General features: G+C 45.3%; 1 protein-coding gene across 1 annotated transcript; it reads left to right on the top strand.

Annotated features, from left to right (window-relative positions):
• Positions 1 to 405: 405 nt before the first annotated feature.
• On the top strand, positions 406 to 16642 carry HDAC1 (histone deacetylase 1). The gene is made up of 14 exons (XM_030290382.4): positions 406 to 535; positions 3710 to 3822; positions 4213 to 4330; positions 5572 to 5646; positions 8006 to 8144; positions 9645 to 9786; positions 10508 to 10600; positions 11395 to 11503; positions 12195 to 12335; positions 13179 to 13287; positions 13376 to 13506; positions 14418 to 14564; positions 14661 to 14745; positions 15044 to 16642. Exons 1-14 carry the CDS (start codon positions 487 to 489, stop codon positions 15069 to 15071), a joined length of 1479 nt encoding a protein of 492 aa, XP_030146242.4. The 5' UTR covers positions 406 to 486; the 3' UTR covers positions 15072 to 16642.
• Positions 16643 to 18483: the final 1841 nt, after the last annotated feature.

Raw genomic sequence — 18483 nt, 5'->3', positions numbered from 1 at the left:
CAGCGGGCACCAAGCTGCCGTGGGGTGCGGAACGCGGGGTGATGCCCACAGCACACGGACCCCAATGGCACCAACCCACCTCAGGGAGCCCCTGCGACCCCCGGGACGCCCCCTCAGCCCTGGTAGCCCCCCCTGGCCCTTCACTCGCCCAACCTGCCCTGGCTCCCCCCTCCCCTGGGATGGTTCAGCCCCACCTGCCCCCCCCACCACCAAGAGAATGGTTCCTCCCCGCCCACCTGGACCCTCGATGGTACAGCCATCCCCCCCCCATCCCCCGCCGCAGTGGTACAGCCCAAGCACCCCCGGCGCTCAGCCTAACTTGCTAGGTGCCGCTGCGCCTTGCCATTGGTCAGCAGGCGGGAGGGGGAGGAACGGAGAGCTGCGATTGGACGGCCCGGCGCGGGAGGCGGGCCCGCGGGCCCGGGGCGGGCGGGGTTGGGTGCGCGGCGCGGCGGCGGGTCGGGCGCTGTGAGGGGAGGCAGGAAAATGGCGCTGACGCAGGGCACGAAGCGCAAAGTCTGCTACTACTACGATGGTGAGGGGCTGCGGGCACCCCCTCAGGGCTGCCGGGCCGCGGGGGAGCCGTCCCGGGGCGGGGGGGAGTGGGGGGCTGAGGGGGCATCGCGGACGGAGGAGGCGGGGGTGAGGAGTGAGGGGAGAATGAGGGGGTGAGGGGTCACTGAGGGGGTAATGGAGAGCGGGGTGAGGGTAATGGGGTCACTGAGGGAGGATGGGGGTGCTGGGGGTGAGATGAGAGGTTGGTAATGGGGGATCATTGGGGTCATGGAGGTGAGGGGGTTTAGAGGTTTTGGGATGGGTATTGGGGGTATTGATGGGCAGGGGCGGTCAGGGCATGGGGATCAAGGGTTGTGTGGGGTTTTTAATGGGGTTGAGAGGCGTAGGAAGCGTGTGGAGGGCATGGCAGGGGTATGGGGAGCGCTGGAGAGGAGAATGGGAAGAGTGGGGGAGATCGGGGGGTGGGATGGGGAAATTTGGGGGACGATCGGGGGAATAGGATGGGGAAATTTGAGGGTTTGGGGGAAGATCGGGGGGTTGGGATGGGGGGATTTGGGAGATTGGGGGAGATCAGGGGGTTGGGATGGGGATATTTGGGGTAAGATCAGGGGGTAGGGGAAATTTGGGGATCTGGGGCAAGATCAGGGGGTTGGGATGGGGAAATTTGGGGATTTGGGGGAAGATCAGAGGGATGGGATGGGATGGGGAGATTGGGGGATTTGGGGGAAGATCAGGGGGATGGGGAAATTTGGGGATTTGAGGGAAGATCAGGGGTTTGGGATGGGATGGGGAAATGTGGAGATCTGAGGATTTGGGGGAAGAACAGGGGGATGGGGAAATGTGGAGATCTGGGGATTTGGGAGATGGGAAAGGCTGGGAAGGGTCTGGGGTTGGTGAGAGGGGCTGGAGGCCAGGAGAGGCTTTGAGTGCTGAGATGCTGGAGGAGGATTTTGGGCTCTGAGGAGGATGAGGCACTCCTGGGACGGCGTTTTTGGGGTCATCAGGGGACAAAAAGCTTTTGGGAGCCAGGGTGGCTGCGTGGCTGTGTGGATGGTGGCTCCTTTTGGGGCTGCCTCAGCATCCCTGTGCAGCAGGGAAGGAACAAATCCCAAATCCCTCCCTGGCTGTCCTGTGGGGCTGAGCAATCCCAGTGCTGCCCCTCTGCCTTCCCCTGCTCCTTTTTCACTGCCTCTGTGCTCACCTTGTGTCACAGACCTTGTGCAATCCTCTGCTCCCACACGGTTTTTGGCCTGAAATCAAATAAAAAACTTCTTCTTGCTACTTTTTCCCTCTCTAAGGAAGGAGGCTTTTCCAAATCCTATGCCGAGGGCTTTTTTCCCCCCTCTAAAAATGTGATTTTTTTTTTCCCCCTCAAATAGTTTTTCAGCCCTGCTGGGTTATAATTTTTAAAGGCATTGAATTATATCTGAAATATGAAATGCTCCTGCCCTGCAGGTCTTTGCTGCACAAGAATTTCACCAATTTGGGTTCCATAGTTTGTGGTGAGGTTTTAGGGCCTTCTTTTTTTTTCTTTATTTTTTTCCTTTTTACTGTTCTTTTTCTGAGCAGCTTTTCAACATCCACAGCTGAGGGGTAAAAAGCTGCTTTTACTGAGAGGAAATAAATAATTTGTGGATTGGAGCCTTTTCTTTTCCACGCTGGGAGGTTGGAGCAGCCCAACCTGCTGTGCAAATTCCCTGAATTTCATGGGATTAAGGAATTGGGGTCCTTCCCTGCAATCCTGAGTGGCTGAGGAAAGATTTGGGTGGAATTTCTCCATTCAGAGCCTCCTGATGGAGGGATTTGTTTAACCCCAGCAGAGCCTGCTCAGTTCACACTCCTTAATCTGCTCTGACGTCCAGGAGCAGCTGAGCTCATCCAGGGATCCACAGGGCTTGGGATGTGCTCAGCACAGGGAACAGGAGCTCAGGGTTGGCCCAGGGCATTCCCTGGACAGCTGATGGGGATTTTTTAAAAGCTTCTCTGAGTTCTGTGCTTCTATTTTCTATGTACAGCCTCAAACATCTCTTACAAGTTCCCCAAATCTTGATTTAGAGGTAGTAAAATCCATCCCTAAAACTGGCAGGATGGTTACACCAGCATGGTTTGCCAAAATGTCAGAAAATATGATTATTTTTAGTGAGAAAAAAAGTGATTTTAACTGAAAAAAAAATTCTATTTACTGAAAGAACATCCCCCCAGAGCTCCACAGACAGGTCAATTCCAGCAGCAGACTTGCCTGGATGTGGGATTTGCACTTTTGGCATCTCCTTTTCCTTCCTGAAAATAGATCCATGTCCACAGGAGGAAAAAAACTGCTTCTGCTGAAGGTGGAGAGTGGTGATGAAATGTGAATTCTCCCTTCTGAGTCACCAGCCAGACCGGCTTGGATCCCCTGCTTCCCTAAAGGAGCAGGAGTTGTTCCAGCCCAGGAACAGCTTGGGCTGGTTTCCCAGGAAAATGAAGCCTGGGAGAGATTCCTGCTCCCTGCAGCCAAATCAGGCAGAAATCTAAAAGGGAAATTCCTGTGAATTTCAGGGAAATGAGTGCCCCTGGGAAAGGAGGTGGAATAAAAACCCCATTTATCAGTGAGGTGTGAGATCAGTTTGGAGGAGAAAATCCATGTGGGAAGGTGACTTTGTTCCCCTGGTCCCATAAAATAATTCCTGGGGGGTGGCTGGAAAGGCCTGGGAATCCTCTGGAGGATTTGAAGGGATAAAAAGGGATGAAACCAAGTGTGGAGCTGTAAAAGCAGAGCTGGGTGGTGTTTGCAGAGTCCAGAGTTCCCTGGATCCCTTTTCCCGTGGGTAAACAGGAGGAAAGTGAGGCACAGGCCGGGTGTTCCTGGGCTGAGTCACTGTGTGAGCTGGGATTAACTCCAGGGCTCCTGCTCCCTGCACCCCCTGGAACCTGGGGCACGTCCCTGCCACTCAGCCTGAGCTCCTCTGACCCAAAATTTTGGAGATTCTCCCTCTGTACTGCCACAGCCATCGAGTAGTTGGGGTTGGAAGCTGCTCCAGCACCAAAGATCCAATTCCAGCCCCTTCCCAAAGACAGGCACACCTTGCGCTGGTGGAATTCCAAATTCCCAACCCTGAATCCATGGATATCCCTGTGCCAGGAAGGTGGGAGAGGAGGAGGAATAAATCCCAGAGGAGCTGATGATTCCCTCTGCACTCCTTTCTGCTTCCAGGGGATGTTGGGAATTATTATTATGGCCAAGGACATCCCATGAAACCCCACAGGATCCGCATGACCCACAACCTCCTGCTCAACTATGGGCTCTACAGGAAGATGGAGATCTATGTAAGTTCTGCTGCTCATTATTGGATGTCACCATTGTTGTTTCAGGCTTTAATTGGAGCTTTTTCTCTGACAGGAAAGAAATAAACCCCAATCAGTTGTACTGATGTATTTATGGTTTCTTCTCAGGGGTGAAGTGAGGGGTTCTGTGCTTCAGAGAGGTTTTGGAGACTGGAAAACTGTTTTTTATCTTTGAAATTCAATTTATTTCCATGTCTGCATATGTAACACTCGCCAACAGTGCCGTTCTTGCCCTCCAAATTCAGTTTTTCTTATTTAACACTGCTGCTTTGATACTTTTCACAGCTCCTGGGGGTAAATCTGGGGCTGGAGATGGGAATGAGGGGGGGAATGAATCCCAGAGCCATCCTTGCTGTGTTGCTGTCCTTGCAGCGTCCTCACAAGGCCAATGCAGAGGAGATGACCAAGTACCACAGCGATGATTACATCAAATTCCTGAGGTCCATCCGCCCTGACAACATGTCTGAGTACAGCAAGCAGATGCAGAGATGTGAGTGATGCTGCAGCTGAAAATCTGGCAATCCCAGCCCAGCTCCAGAACTTTGGGATAAACTTCTCTCAGTTCTTGTTCTCCTGATTTGGCTTTTTTAGATTTTTCTGGTGAATAAAACACTTTTAAAACAGGTTCCTCTCTCAGGCTAAAGGAGCTGAGGGAAATCCTTTGACCTGGTTGTATTTTGGGTTTTTCTCGTTGCCTAAATTCCTTTCCTGGCTTGGAGATGACAGAATTTTTCCATTTCTGTGGATTTTGTGTTAGTGCTCATCTTCAGCCAGAAGAGTTGGGGCATTTAAAACCAGCAAATTAAAAAGCCCCAACCTCTCAATTCTGCCCCAAATCTGAAGGATTTTCAGGACAGTGGCAGCTTGGAAATGGGGCAAAATCATCAATACCTGATGATTTTGTAGATTAATTGTGAGCTGACGTCTTGTTCCAACCTCTCCAATCCACAGAGAGGCTCTTTAATGGTACAAAAACCCGGATTTGGTGTCTCAGGCACTCTGAGTTGATGGCGCTTTTTTTTGGCAAAATAGATTTCTAACAAGCCCAGACAACCAGTGGGGAGAGCTCAAGCTTCATTTAAACAACATTTCACTCTTGGAAACCCCCTGGGAGCTGAAGGGGACAGATAGTTCTGCACAAGGTTCATGATTAATACACACTGAAAGCCTCCCCCAAGTCCCTGATATTCTTTAATCCACCAAATGACATCCAGCAAAATGTAATTTTTACCCAAACTGATCTGTTTACCCCTGGAGCAGCCACAGCTCATGAACACTCTGCTCTCTCTGGTGCTCAGTGTTTTCCGCACTATTTTTATTCCTGAAAAAGCCAAAATGTGAAAATTAAACATGCCAAGGACTGAGCTTTTCTTCAACAAAACCTGCTGGAAAGGGAATGAACAGTCTCTAATTCCATTTTTGCATGCCAGACTTGGGCAGAGTAAATCAAAGGTCCTGAGGTTTAATTTCTTGTAATGAATAACTATTTCTAATAGTGGAATTAATTACAGTAAAAATTTAGTGAAGCTGAAACCCCAGTTGTGCTGAGAAGCCAAAACTGTGATTTGAAGTTGAGGCGAGTGCAAAGTGTCAGCCACACATTTCCATTGCATCATGTGATCACAGCATTTTGTTTAACACTTTTGGCCACTTTTCAAATCCAAATGTTGGTGTAAAATTTGGGTTTTATTTCTGCTTTTATTTTAATGACTCTTTTCCATTCTCTTCCAGTTAATGTTGGGGAGGACTGCCCTGTGTTTGATGGGCTCTTTGAGTTCTGTCAGCTCTCTGCTGGAGGCTCTGTTGGTAAGATCACAGATCCTGTGTGTTTTTTATTGTGTTTTATATTCTGTCTCTGTGAACCTGTTGTTGATTTAACAACGAAATCCAGATTTCTCCAAGCTTTGCCTGTTGAATCCCTTTCCATTTGTTAATCACTAATTTGGGTTACATCACTGCAGGTGTGAATGGCTCCGTAGCATCACCAGTGAGTTAAAGCAAAAACAAAAAGTTAAAAAGGAGTTAAAACAAAACCACAACAGCACGGTTAAATTAAAAAAAAAAAAAAAAAAAAAAAAAAAAAAAACCACCCAAAAAAAACAACTAACTTGGGCTTTACATTGAAATAAAAGTTGTAAAAGTCTCACTCTGAGCAGGCACAACCTGGAAAGGAAAGACCAGGGTGATTTAGCTGCTGTTTTTAAAAAAAACACAACCCTGGACATGAGGCAAAGCCGAAACTGAAAGGTTTGAGAGCTGGAACATTGAAAAGTTTTTTTATTTTCTCACAACTGACAGCAAAGCTGTTTGTGTGCACAGCCTGAGAGCTTTGTGGCTGTGCTGCCACAGTGACACCTCCAGCCTGTATTTCCTGTGCCAGCAGCTCCCCAGCACTCACTGCAGCAGGTTCTGAAGCAGCTCCGTGCTCTCTCTGCTCCCAGGCTGGAGAATTCCACAGAATTCCTGTTTTTTCTTGGATCCTGGCAGATTGCAGAATGTGCACAAAGTTGATGGAAGGGGCTGGGGGAGGAGAACTTCTACTCAATGACCTGAATTTATCTCAGCTAAAACCTTGATCTCTTTAGGCCTCTGAGAAATCCTGATTTTCTCCAGTGTGGCCCCAGCTGGCTGCTGGGTTTGTGGGGATTTTCCTGCTCTGAAGCAGAAGTGGGAACGATGAGAAATACCTAATGAGAGAAATATTTCATGATGAGAAATATTTCCAATTTTCCCTTGCTTTGTGGGGACACCCAGAGTCAAACCCTTGAGCTGAAACATAAACTTTAGGGAATTTAGAGATTTTAGAAGAGCTAAGATTTTAGTTAAGAGAGAAGCCTTACTAGAGTTAATTAAAATAAATGAGTAGGTCTTGATGAAGTTAAGAGTTAGTAGTTAACTAATAACTGATTGCCTGTCAGCACAATGTTTAGTTAGCTGGGTTTATAATGAAGAATATAAACTGACAAATAGCTTTTAGAACATAAGACAATTGTGGGCCTCCTCTGTTCAGAAACCAATTGAAGACAAGGAATGGGAGTTCTACCAAGAGTTCATTTGTTATCTTTGCATTGAAAAGGTAGAAAGGTCAGAAGGAGGAAGACTTCATTTACTTCCTCATTTTGGGACCCCCTCCCCATGAAAGGGACACCGACCCATTTCAAGGAACAAATTATGCATGCTTCATAACTTTTTGAAATGATTAGCATAGGAAGTGAGGAAGGGGATGTACCAAAATGATGAATATTTGTATTTTGGGTATTCAATACTTGTATGGATAAAAGGGCTCTGTAATCACCTGAGAGGTGCAGTGTGGATTTGGGAGCGATCCCACACACAATAAACACACACTTTCTGACTTTAAACTGTTGGAGAGTTTTTGTCTGTCACAGTTGGGTATCGGTCCTAGATCAATATTCATATTTCTTTAATAATTCCCACCGACCCATTTCAAGGAAGAAACTACACATGCTGAATAGTTTTTGAAATTATTAGCCTATGAAATGAGGAAGGGGATGTACCAAAATGATGAATATGCATTTGTATTTTGGGTATTCAATACTTGGATGGATAAAAGGGTGAATGCTCTCTAATCACCTGAAAGGCATGGTGTATATTTGGGAACTATCCCACACACAATAAACATAAACTTTCTAACTTCAAACTGTTACAGAATTTTTGTCCATCACACTTGGGTGTTGCTACTAGATCAACATCCGTATTTCTTTAATAATTCAGAAATTGTAGCTTTGTAAACACACACTTTCTAACTTTAAACTGTTACAGAAGTTTTGTCTATCACAGTTGGGTGTTGGTACTGGATCAACATCCATATTTCTTTAATAATTCAGAGCAGGAGCTTTGTAAACACGCAGTTTCTAACTTTAAACTGTTACAGAAGTTCTGTCTGTCACGGTTGGGTGTTGGTACTTGATCAATATCCTTATTTCTTGAAGAATTCAGAGCAGGAGCTTTGTAAACACGCAGTTTCTAACTTTAAACTGTTACAGAATTTCTGTCCATCACAGTTGGGTGGGTACTGGATCGATATCCGTAATTCTTTAAGAACTCAGAGCAAGAGCTTTGTGCAGCCCCACACAGCCCGGGGGTCTGTGTCTCTCCCTCCCTGTGACCTCTGTCTCTCCCTGTGATCTCTGTCTCCCCGCAGCCAGCGCGGTGAAGCTGAACAAGCAGCAGACAGACATCGCAGTGAACTGGGCCGGGGGCCTCCACCACGCCAAGAAATCCGAAGCGTCCGGCTTCTGCTACGTCAACGACATCGTCCTGGCCATCCTGGAGCTGCTCAAGTACGGCGGTGCTCCTCAGCATTCGTCATTATTCCTGCTTTTGTCTGGTCTTTTGGGCTCTGCTCCCCTCTGTCCCTAAAGGGATTTTGGGAGATTTGGGAAAAAAAAATCCAAAAGGGATTTCTGGGAATGGAATGGAATGGAATGGAATGGAATGGAATGGAATGGAATGGAATGGAATGGAATGGAATGGAATGGAATGGAATGGAATAGAATAGAATAGAATAGAATAGAATAGAATAGAATAGAATAGAATAGAATAGAATAGAATAGAATAGAATAGAATAGAATAGAATAGAATAGAATAGAATAGAATAGAATAGAATAGAATAGAAAAGTAAGAACCAAATGATTTCAAAACCTTCTCATGGGAAGCTAGGAAAGTAAGAACCAAGAATAGAATGTAAGAAGAATAGAATAGAATAGAATAGAATAGAATAGAATAGAATAGAATAGATAATGTATGCTATATTATAATATAATATAGTAATGTAATGTAATATAATGTAATATGATTAATATAATATTTACTACATATATTATTTTATTATAATATAATATATTAGTGTATATATATATCATTCTATATTAGTATTATAATATAATATTATATTATTATATAATATATATTACACTACTATTACTACATTCTACTATCATAATATTTTATTATATAATTATATAATTACAATATAGATTAGAGTATATATATAATACAATAATATTATATATATCAAATATACTATATATACTTATATAATAATAGTATATGTAAAATATTTTATATAATTTTATATACTTATATAACAATACATGATATATCAATAATTTAAATATTTCTAATATAGATAATTATATAACATATTATTAAATACTTTATTATTTATTAGAAACAATTACAATATTTATACTATTATAATAAATATGTTTATAGTATGATAAGTAAATATTCTATTCTATTCTATTCTATTCTATTCTATTCTAATTCTGATTTTGGGTATTAGAAATAAATCCCAGCTCCTCTGGGATTTCTTTCTCCTCCAGCAGTGTCTGGCACAGGGATACCCATGGGTTCAGGGCTCACCCTCAAATTGAGACTTGCAATTTGGAATGCCCCCAGTGCAAGGTTTGCCCCAGCAGGAGGCTGAGGATTTTTGGAGCTTTTTGGGAGTTACATTTTTTTCCTGCTGTTCTTTGTCCCACCCATGGCTCTGTGACAGCTTCTGGCTCCAGGCAAACCTCACTGTGGGAGGCTTGGGCAGAAAAATGTGCATAAAAATGTGCCTAAAAATGCACTTTTAGTGGCTGAATCTGCCCAAACTGAATGTGAAACAAACTCAGCAGCAAAAGTCACTTTTATTTTCTGTTCTGCTGCTGTCCCTTCCCTGCAGCTCCTTCCCCTGCCAATCCTGGCCTGAATTCCGTGCTCACCTCCCAGTTTCCTCTGCTCAGAGGCACTTTTTCCTTGGAATAAATGCAATATTCTGATTTTTTTTCCAGGTACCACCAGCGGGTGCTGTACATTGACATCGACATCCACCACGGGGACGGGGTGGAGGAGGCTTTTTACACCACAGACAGGGTCATGACCGTGTCCTTCCACAAATACGGAGAATATTTCCCAGGAACTGGGGACCTGAGGGTGAGAGCCACCAAATCCCCAGGAAATTTGGGCTTTTCTCCAGCTGTCCTGGCTGTCCCTGTGTGACAGAGGGCAGAGGGGTGGGTGGGCATTTATTCAACCCGAATCTTTGCTCTCAGTCTCTCTGGTGCTCACCAGAATGACTCTGAAAGTGACATTTTGGTCGCCTCGCAGCCCCAGCTTGGTGACAAAAACTCCTGGGTGAAGGTTTCTCAGGGAGTGGATTTTTATTGGCATTTCCTGCTGTGACTCAGAGTGTCACCTGTGACTTGTGACAGAACTTCTCAGAGGTGACCGGTCCTTTATTTATTTTTATAGGATTTTTACAGGAGCTGTGGTATTTTTTAATCTAAATCCTCTCATCTTTCACTCAGGATTTGTATTTTTTCAACCGTGCCAAGAGCTTGGTGCTGCACCAGAAATGAAATAACAATTTTTAATAAACCACTTTGGGTGTGATATTGATAAAAAGAAACGTTAAAACAGATAATCTTTTAGTGTAGAATATTTTATTTTTATTTTAAAGTAAAATGAACAGATTCAACGACTGCTCTGACCAGCCCAGACCGCTGCTGTGCGTCTCTGCAGTAAATCGTTAATATTTAACAATATTAATTACTCTGGCTTAATATCTGGATTAGACTGTGTTCCGAGGTTCTTTTCCCATTTTGGGGCATAATTTGGGTTTCTGGTGAGCTCTGGTTCCTCTCTCACCCCACAGGACATCGGGGCAGGCAAAGGGAAGTATTACGCTGTCAATTACCCGCTGCGGGACGGCATCGACGACGAGTCCTACGAAGCCATTTTCAAACCTGTAAGTGAAGCCTCCTCTGCTCAGGGATCCTCTGTGCCTCCCACTTTGTCTTTAGGGCCATTCTTTGGGGGATTTTATTGAGTTTTTGTGGGTTTTTTTCTGTGACAAGACTCACCAAGGGCTCTGTGTAGGAATATAAAAAGGTAAAAGACTTTAGAAAGTGCAAAAAGGCCCCAGAAAGTAAACATAAAGCTGAGAAAGGCTGGGAAATTTCAAAACCTTCTCATGGGAAGCTAGGAAAGTAAGAACCAAGTGAATACATTTATATTTATCATCAGGAACAAGAAAGAACAAGAACTTTTTGATAGTTTGGGATGTGAAAAGTCCTAGAGATATGCTTTGCAAAGATATAAAAGGTTTCAATCTCATATAATGAATTATTGTGTATTGTTTGAGGTTCACAGAAGTCCTTTTGTTAAACCCACGTGGCTCCTTTTATTGGTTAGAGTATAATGACTTTGCACCTTTTATGCTGTTGGTTCAGAGAATATGCAGAAAAAGGCTTTGCATAAGCTGCCAGCCCCTCTCTGATGTGGATTTGCATGGATGTTGCTGTTTCTCTGTGTCTCTTGCTTTTTGCTTGTGTGATACAGACAGATAATAAATAAATCCTAAGTGTGCATCCAGCCAGGGTCCCACCCTGTTTTTGTGAGACGGAGTGATCCCCCAGTCCCCCAGCGATCGGGGTCTGTGTGGGAGCTCCTCGGTGTCAGGGCACCAGGGGTGGTGTCACTGTCACTGTGCTGCTGTGACAGTGGCCTGTGGGCAGGGGGTGACGGGGCTTTGTTGTTCAGGTGATCTCCAAGGTGATGGAGACGTTCCAGCCCAGCGCCGTTGTCCTGCAGTGCGGCTCCGATTCCCTGTCTGGGGACAGGCTGGGCTGCTTCAACCTCACCATCAAAGGTAGGAGCTGCCCTGCCACGGGCACAGCAGGGCATTCCCTGGGAAAATTGGCATTTATGCCATGAGTGTGTGTTGGAATCTGTGGTATTGATGATTCCCAGATTGTAGAAAGTCTCTGTCTGTCAGCCCCGCTGCCAAAGCAGAAGCCATAATTGGTCTGTGCTGTTTCAAGGTTGTTTATTCTGTTTATCTCTAACATGTTCTGCTGCCCTGCCGCAGCTCTGTCCTGCAGGGCAGCGTGTGGGGCTCTGCCCTCAGTGGGATGGTACAAACATTAAATACCACAAACTACCTGTGCTGGATTTACAATAACGTGCCAATATCTGTCACCTACGTTGGACAGTGTGTCCCCAGCCTGAACCAACAGAAAAATGCCAACACCACAGTGAAACATGGAGGGCATGAAGAAGGAGAAAAAGGACAAGGCACACCCAATTTCCTCCATCTTGTCCCTTTTGAACCCCTAATCTAGAATCTTAAAATTTTACTTTTGCACCCATGCCACACTTAATTATTACTGATATCAAACACTCAAAGCTGGTAATTCATCCTGTGAGGTTGAAAACTCTTTTCCATGGACAGAGATCACAGACTGTGTCTCTGGGGACTCTGTCCAGGGGGGTTCTGACCCCTGCCAGGGCAGCCAGAGGGAAGCTCTGGATAAGTGTGCCCTTGTTTCTTTGTGCTGCAGGCCACGCCAAGTGTGTGGAGTTTGTGAAGAGCTTTAACCTGCCCATGCTGATGCTGGGAGGAGGGGGGTACACGATCCGCAACGTGGCTCGCTGCTGGACCTACGAGACCGCCGTGGCTCTGGACACTGAAATTCCCAATGGTAACTCCCCCTGTGCCAGAGCCCACCCTGGGTCAGGGGTGGCTCCGTGTGGTGGAAAAACTTCTCCTCCAACCCGTGCCTCCAAAGAAAGGCTCAGCAGTCTCTGCTGTCCGCTCTCAAGGCAGTTTATTGCAAGTTCTCTAAAAGATTTTCTTCTGGGGCTGCTGTGGTTTGCTCACAGCTCAGGCAGAGGCACACACACACCCTGACATCCTCTCTTACTCCCGACTGCTTCTTCTCTCTCCCCACCCCAGGGGGGTAACATTACGTGTTAAATGTTTATAGTTTTTCCCCAATGCCCATTACCTATATTAAATGGTGATTTTCTACTCTAAACCAATCTGTGAGTGCCAACATCACCAAGAACATGGAGGTGAGGAAGAAGAAAGAGAGAGGACAGGGCAGGCCCAAATTCCTCCATCTTAAAACCTCTGACCCCCATGTATGAAACTAAACCCCCCTGTACAGCACTCAGAAATTCTTCCCTCTACTTTGTGACTACTTCTACTATAACATCTAAACTTTTGTGACTTCTTGTTCTTCCTGCAAGGTTGGTAAATCATTCCATGGCTCAAACCCAAAATCACAGCTGTTTCCAGCTGCCTGCCAGGGTCTCAAATGCTTCTGAGCTGGGCCTGGAACCTCCACAAATGTCTGAGGGACATTTTGAGTTCCAACATCCCTGGAGCCCTGCAGCAGGGCTGGGCAGCACTGGTACCCCCAGGAGCTCAGGGAGATTCTGCTGCTGCCTTTGTTACCTCTGCATCATCCCTTCTGCATTCCTGAGTGCTGTAGCTGTTCCTGCTGATAATTTGGTGTTAATTACCATTAATTCCCCTCCAGAACTTCCATACAACGACTACTTTGAGTACTTTGGGCCAGACTTCAAGCTGCACATCAGCCCCTCCAACATGACCAACCAGAACACCAACGAATACCTGGAGAAAATCAAGTGAGTGCTGGGGGAACGAGCCTTCCACAGGGGCTGGTGGCCTTGGGTGGCCCCTGGTGACAAAGTGTCCTTCCCTGGCTGGCTCCAGGCAGCGGCTCTTCGAGAACCTGAGGATGCTCCCTCACGCTCCCGGGGTCCAGATGCAGCCAATTCCTGAGGACGCTGTGCAGGAAGACAGTGGGGATGAGGAGGAGGATGATCCTGAAAAACGCATTTCCAGTAGGTGCTGGGAATTGAATTGTGCTGGGAAAAGCCCAAAGCTGAGCAGGATCCTTGAGCTCTTCACGAGGAGGATGTAGGGTTTAAATGCAATTCTGACTCCAGGATTTAGCCCCCTTGGTTTGTGGGGACAGCCAGAGCCAAACCCTCGGGCTGGAGCTTTGTGGAACCCCCAAAAACCCCGGGGAGGGGCTGGAGCTTCACCTCAGGCTCTGTCCCAGGGTTTAAACTCTGGTTTTCATCTCCCTTTTAACCCATATAGGGACACACCCTGCTCCTGCTGGGTGCTGACCCCACAGACACCATAGACACCACAGCTCCCATAGGTCTCACAGACCCCACAAACCCCTGCAGATCCCACAGGTCCCACAGATCCCACAGATCCCACAAATCCCTACAGACCCCACAGCTCCCACGAGTCCCACAGCTCCTACAGACCCCCACACACCCCACAGACCCCACAGATTTGAATCCATTCCCACCTCCCTGCTGGATTTTTGTAAGACAGAGCACTGCAAGATCTCTCCTGCCACCATAATGGGAACAACTTTGATTTTCAAGGGAGAATTCAGCAGTTGCTGAGTGCTGGGCCAGACTCCTTGGCAGAATCCTGGGTGTGATCCCAGCAGTGAGAAATGGAGTTTTCTATCCAGCTTGGCCCTTGGGATGTGGCAGACAGATTTGGCACTGGCAGACTGGTTCTAAACCTGCTGTCAGGTCTAGACTGTGCCTAATCCAAATTGTCCACATGGTCTTGGAGCAGGTGGGAAGGGACGAGTTCAGAGATGCAGCAAATCCCACAAAAAAACACTTTTATGGTGGCCTAATCCTGATTTCTGTGAGCTCCACATGCTGGGAACCTCCTGATGTTGAAAATCTGCTCGGCCAAGCTTTGTCCTCTCCCCTTGCAGTCCGAAATTCCAACAAGAGAATATCCTGTGACGAGGAATTCTCTGACTCCGAGGACGAGGGGGAGGGAGGGCGCAAGAACGTCGCCAACTTCAAAAAAGCCAAACGTGTGAAGGCAGAGGAGGAGAAGGAGGAAGAGGAGAAGAAAGGTGAGCAGCAGAGCTGGCACCTCCTGCAATTCTGCCTGGAATTTTTCCTCCTGCACTGCTCTGGGTCTTTAATTTTATTTATTTTTTTTTTCCCAGATGAGAAGGAAGAGGAAAAAGCAAAAGAGGAAAAAGCACCAGCACCACCAGCAGCAGCAGCAGCAGCAGCAGCAGAACCCAAAGGGTGAGCCTGGCTCCTGCCCACACCCAGGGGGTTTGGGAGCATTGAGGGGCTGATGTGACAATTTGGGTGGCACTTTGGGTGGCTTTGTCACAGATTCCTCATTGGAAGAAGTTTGTAGGTGTTGAGAGGGATGAAAAATCAAACTACTGCTCTTTCCTTCAGCAGTATATTAACAAATTAAATTATATTAAATTTTAGCTGAAAATGAGCCAGATAAGCAACACTTTTAAACCTTGTTGTTAGCTCCAAACCCAAATTGTTGATTTAAACCAAATCCTTTTCTTTTTTGCTTCCCCAGGGTGAAGGAAGAGACAAAATCCACCTGAGGTGGCTGCAGCTTGTCATAGGTTGAGCTCCTGGGCTGCCTCCTCCCCACAGGATTTCTATTTTATATATGTTTTCTGTATATATTTCTATATAATTGTATAAATGACTGGAGAACTGTAAATTATTCCTTGCTGCACTCCACTGGGAGCAGCCCAGCTTTGGTGACCAGGGAGTTTTCACCCTTTGCCTTCCACTGCCCCTCCTTGGTGTGGCTCTAAAAACACAAAAATCACAAAAATCACTTCCTCCCCTTCCCTCTCTCCTCTGAAATAACCCTGGAAAAGAAATAATTTAAGTAGAAGTAGTGTCTGCATTTCAGGTTAGGTGGAAAGATGGCCATCAATTCTTGCTTTTCCTCTTTTTTTTTTTTTTTTTGGTGTTGTTTTTAATGGGAGAATTCCCAAACCTGGGAGAGACTTTTGTGGTTTTCAGCTGGATTCCACCACGACAAAAAAAAACCAACCAACCAACCAAACAAAAAAACCCCAAAAAACCAACAAAATCCTGCCAGCTGCTGCCACTTCTCAGGGTCAAAATCGTGTTGGCTCCTCCCTGCAGCAAACTTGGGGAAAGAGATGAAGCAGCTGAAAAGAAACCTGAAAAGTCTTTTTTTTTAAATTATTATTATTTTTAAAGTGAATCAGCCACAGAGCCCAGATCTGGAAGATGTAAAATTAAAATCACCCTTAGGGGGTGGTTCATTTTTCTGAGATCTCCTGGATCCAGGGAGTGAGGCAGCATTTGCTGCACCTCCAGGGCAGGAAGGGATTTTTTACCTGGTTTTTAATGCCCCTCTCTGGGTGGGGAGAAAATTCCTCCCTTTTGGCTTCGTTTTCCTCTGAAATCCCCTCAAAGCCAGCCCAGAGCCCGGCTGGCAGCTTTTCCTCACCCGTGTCCCTAAAAAACCGATTTTTTTCCCTGATTTTTAAGCCAAGTTTTCCAACTGAATTTCCCTCCCAGGGCCAATAAATCCCAAATTTTTTATCCTTCTGAGGGAACAGCAGATGGGGCTCTGAGCGTTTTCTCAGCTCCTCCCACACCCTCAAATCTCCTTTGTGACCTCTCACCTCTCCTTTTGTACAGCTGAGGGGAAAAAAAAAAACAACTTTTGGCAGGGGGGGAAATTCGGATTTTTTTTTTAATTGTCTTTTTATTTTTCAGGCAGTTGCTGCTCTCCTTTCTCAGGGGGATCCCTCTGGAATTCCAGAGGTTCTGCACCTCCCACGGGAGCACTGCTGAGGGTTTCAACTCCAATAATGCTGCTAAAACTTCACACAGGTTCTTTTGCAAAGGGTTTATTTTTTTAACTCGTTTTTTTTTTCTCCCCTCTCACCTTTTTTTTTTTTATTTTTATTTTTTCCCACCTCACCGTGGAGTTTTTTTAGTCTCTTTGGGGGTCTGAGTGAGGTTTTCACTCAGATTTTCAGTGTTTTTATGTGAAGCAAGAGAAAGATCAGTGTAACTTTGTGTCTGGGGAACGGGGGAGGGAGGGGAAAATCTATTGTGGTTTTTTAAAGATGCGTTTATTTTGAATTTTCAGAACCTTTGTAATAAAACTGCTCCATTTCTATGGTTGGTGTGAGCCTGGCCTGTTTTTTGCTTAATTAATTCATTTTCAGAGCTGTTCTTGGATCTCATGGAGATGCCAACAAAAAAATAAAATTAGAGGTGGAATTAGGATTTGGGAAGAAAAATAAGGTATTAATTCCCTCCTTCTTTGAGGAATGTTGGTTTAATTCCATCCACTAAAATATTTCATTTATTTATTTATCCCACACCTCAACAACTGCTTGAATCTCTTGTAAAATAACAAAAATCTCTTGTAAAATAACAAAAAAATTGGGTTTTTTTGTAAATTATTTGGGTTTTGGGTTGTTTTTTTTTTACAAAACAGCCTTGAGATTTTTCCCTGGAAAAAGGAACCCAAAATGTGAGGGATTTTGAGGATTTTTTTTTTTTTTTTGGCTGACAGCCTCACCTGGGTGGTTTTATTCCCAAATTCCAGCTGGCTCCTCATCCCTGACTTGCCTTTGTGGTTGGAGTGGAGCAATTTGGGAATAAAATTTAGGAATAAACCAAAAAAGTGATGGGAAGGGATGGACTTCATCCACCTTTTGGGCTGAATTCTGGTTTTATCCAGAATCCAAGAGGATAAAAATTCCATTTTTTAATCAGGAGCAGCCGAGTGCTGATCACACCTGAAATGGCCACAAAACCCCAAATCTGCTCTTTTTTAGTGAAAAAAAAGCTTTTTTTTCTGTGTGTTCAGCAGACTTTGGGTGCTGAACAGCCCGTGAAGCTCCAGCCTCCCTCCCACCATTAAATCTTTTTTTTTTGGAACAAAACCCTGGAATTTAAATGGGATTCCCATTGAATTCCCCTTCCAGCCCTTCCCTTTGCCAGGATTCCTAAAATGGCTGCCAGGATGCAGCTCCGCAAATCCCCTTCAAAAATGGGGGAAAAAATCAATTTATTTCCCCCTCTGCTCAAATAAATGAATCCCTTTGGGCAGCAGATCCCCGAATTTGGTTTCCTTACCCAAAACATGGAATTTTGGGATATTCCCACCTACCTCGAGGCTCCCAAATGCCACTTTGCCTTCAAAATTGGGTTTAAAAACCCCATTTATTTCCCCCCTCTGCTCAAAGACACGAATCCATTTGGGAAGCAGATCCCGGATTTTGATTTCCTTACCTAAAACACGGAATTTTGGGATATTCCCACCTACCTCGAGGCTCAGGAACAGCCTGGATGCTCCCAAACCCCACTTTGCCTTCAAAATTGGGTTTAAAAACCCATTTATTTCACCCCTCTGCTGAAAGACACGAATCCATTTGGGAAGCAGATCCTTGATTTTGCTTTCCTCACAAAAAAAATTGAATTTTTTAGGGTATTCCCTCCTTGCCCTCACCAGGGTGGCACCCGTTGGGCGAACAATGGTTTGGGGGTTTATTTTATTTTAATTTTATTTTTTTTTTCGGTTTTTTAATGGTTTTTCTCCGGCCAAAACAGCTGGGCTGGGAAAATTGGGAGCAAGGCCACGAAATGGAGGAGTTTCCATGGAAAAGGCACCGCGATGCAGGTGACAGGAGCAGGGACAGAGGCTCCATTGTCGCCTCCTTTTTTTCCCTTTGTTCGGGCAATCTTTGCTCCCAACCCTCGCCTTTTGTGCTCCTTTCAGCCCGGAGGAGCTAATCCCTCTTTAAAAAAAGAAAAAAAAGCTAAAAAATTTTTAAAAATTAAAAAAAAAACTTTACTAAAAATCCATTTAAATTTAAAAAAAAAAAAAAACAAAAAAAAACGAAGATTCAAAGCGGGATTTTCGCCTCATCCTGAGTAGAATCCCCAAGTTTTTTCCCAGAAATAAATAAAAATAAAAGAGGGATTGGGAGGAAAGCAGGCAGCTGAGCA

This window comes from Taeniopygia guttata, chromosome 23 (assembly GCF_048771995.1).
Source record: "Taeniopygia guttata chromosome 23, bTaeGut7.mat, whole genome shotgun sequence".
NCBI classification, from domain to species: Eukaryota; Metazoa; Chordata; class Aves; order Passeriformes; family Estrildidae; genus Taeniopygia; species Taeniopygia guttata.
Note: the sequence above shows the minus strand (reverse complement) of the source record. Positions and strands in the feature narration are given on the sequence as shown.

Coding starts and splice junctions, on each gene's coding strand:
- HDAC1 (XM_030290382.4), top strand. CDS start 487: ATGGCGCTGACGCAGGGCACGAAGCGCAAAGTCTGCTACTACTACGAT. Junction 4,331..5,571: donor CAGCAAGCAGATGCAGAGAT/GTGAGTGATGCT, acceptor ATTCTCTTCCAG/TTAATGTTGGGGAGGACTGC. Junction 12,336..13,178: donor GGACACTGAAATTCCCAATG/GTAACTCCCCCT, acceptor ATTCCCCTCCAG/AACTTCCATACAACGACTAC.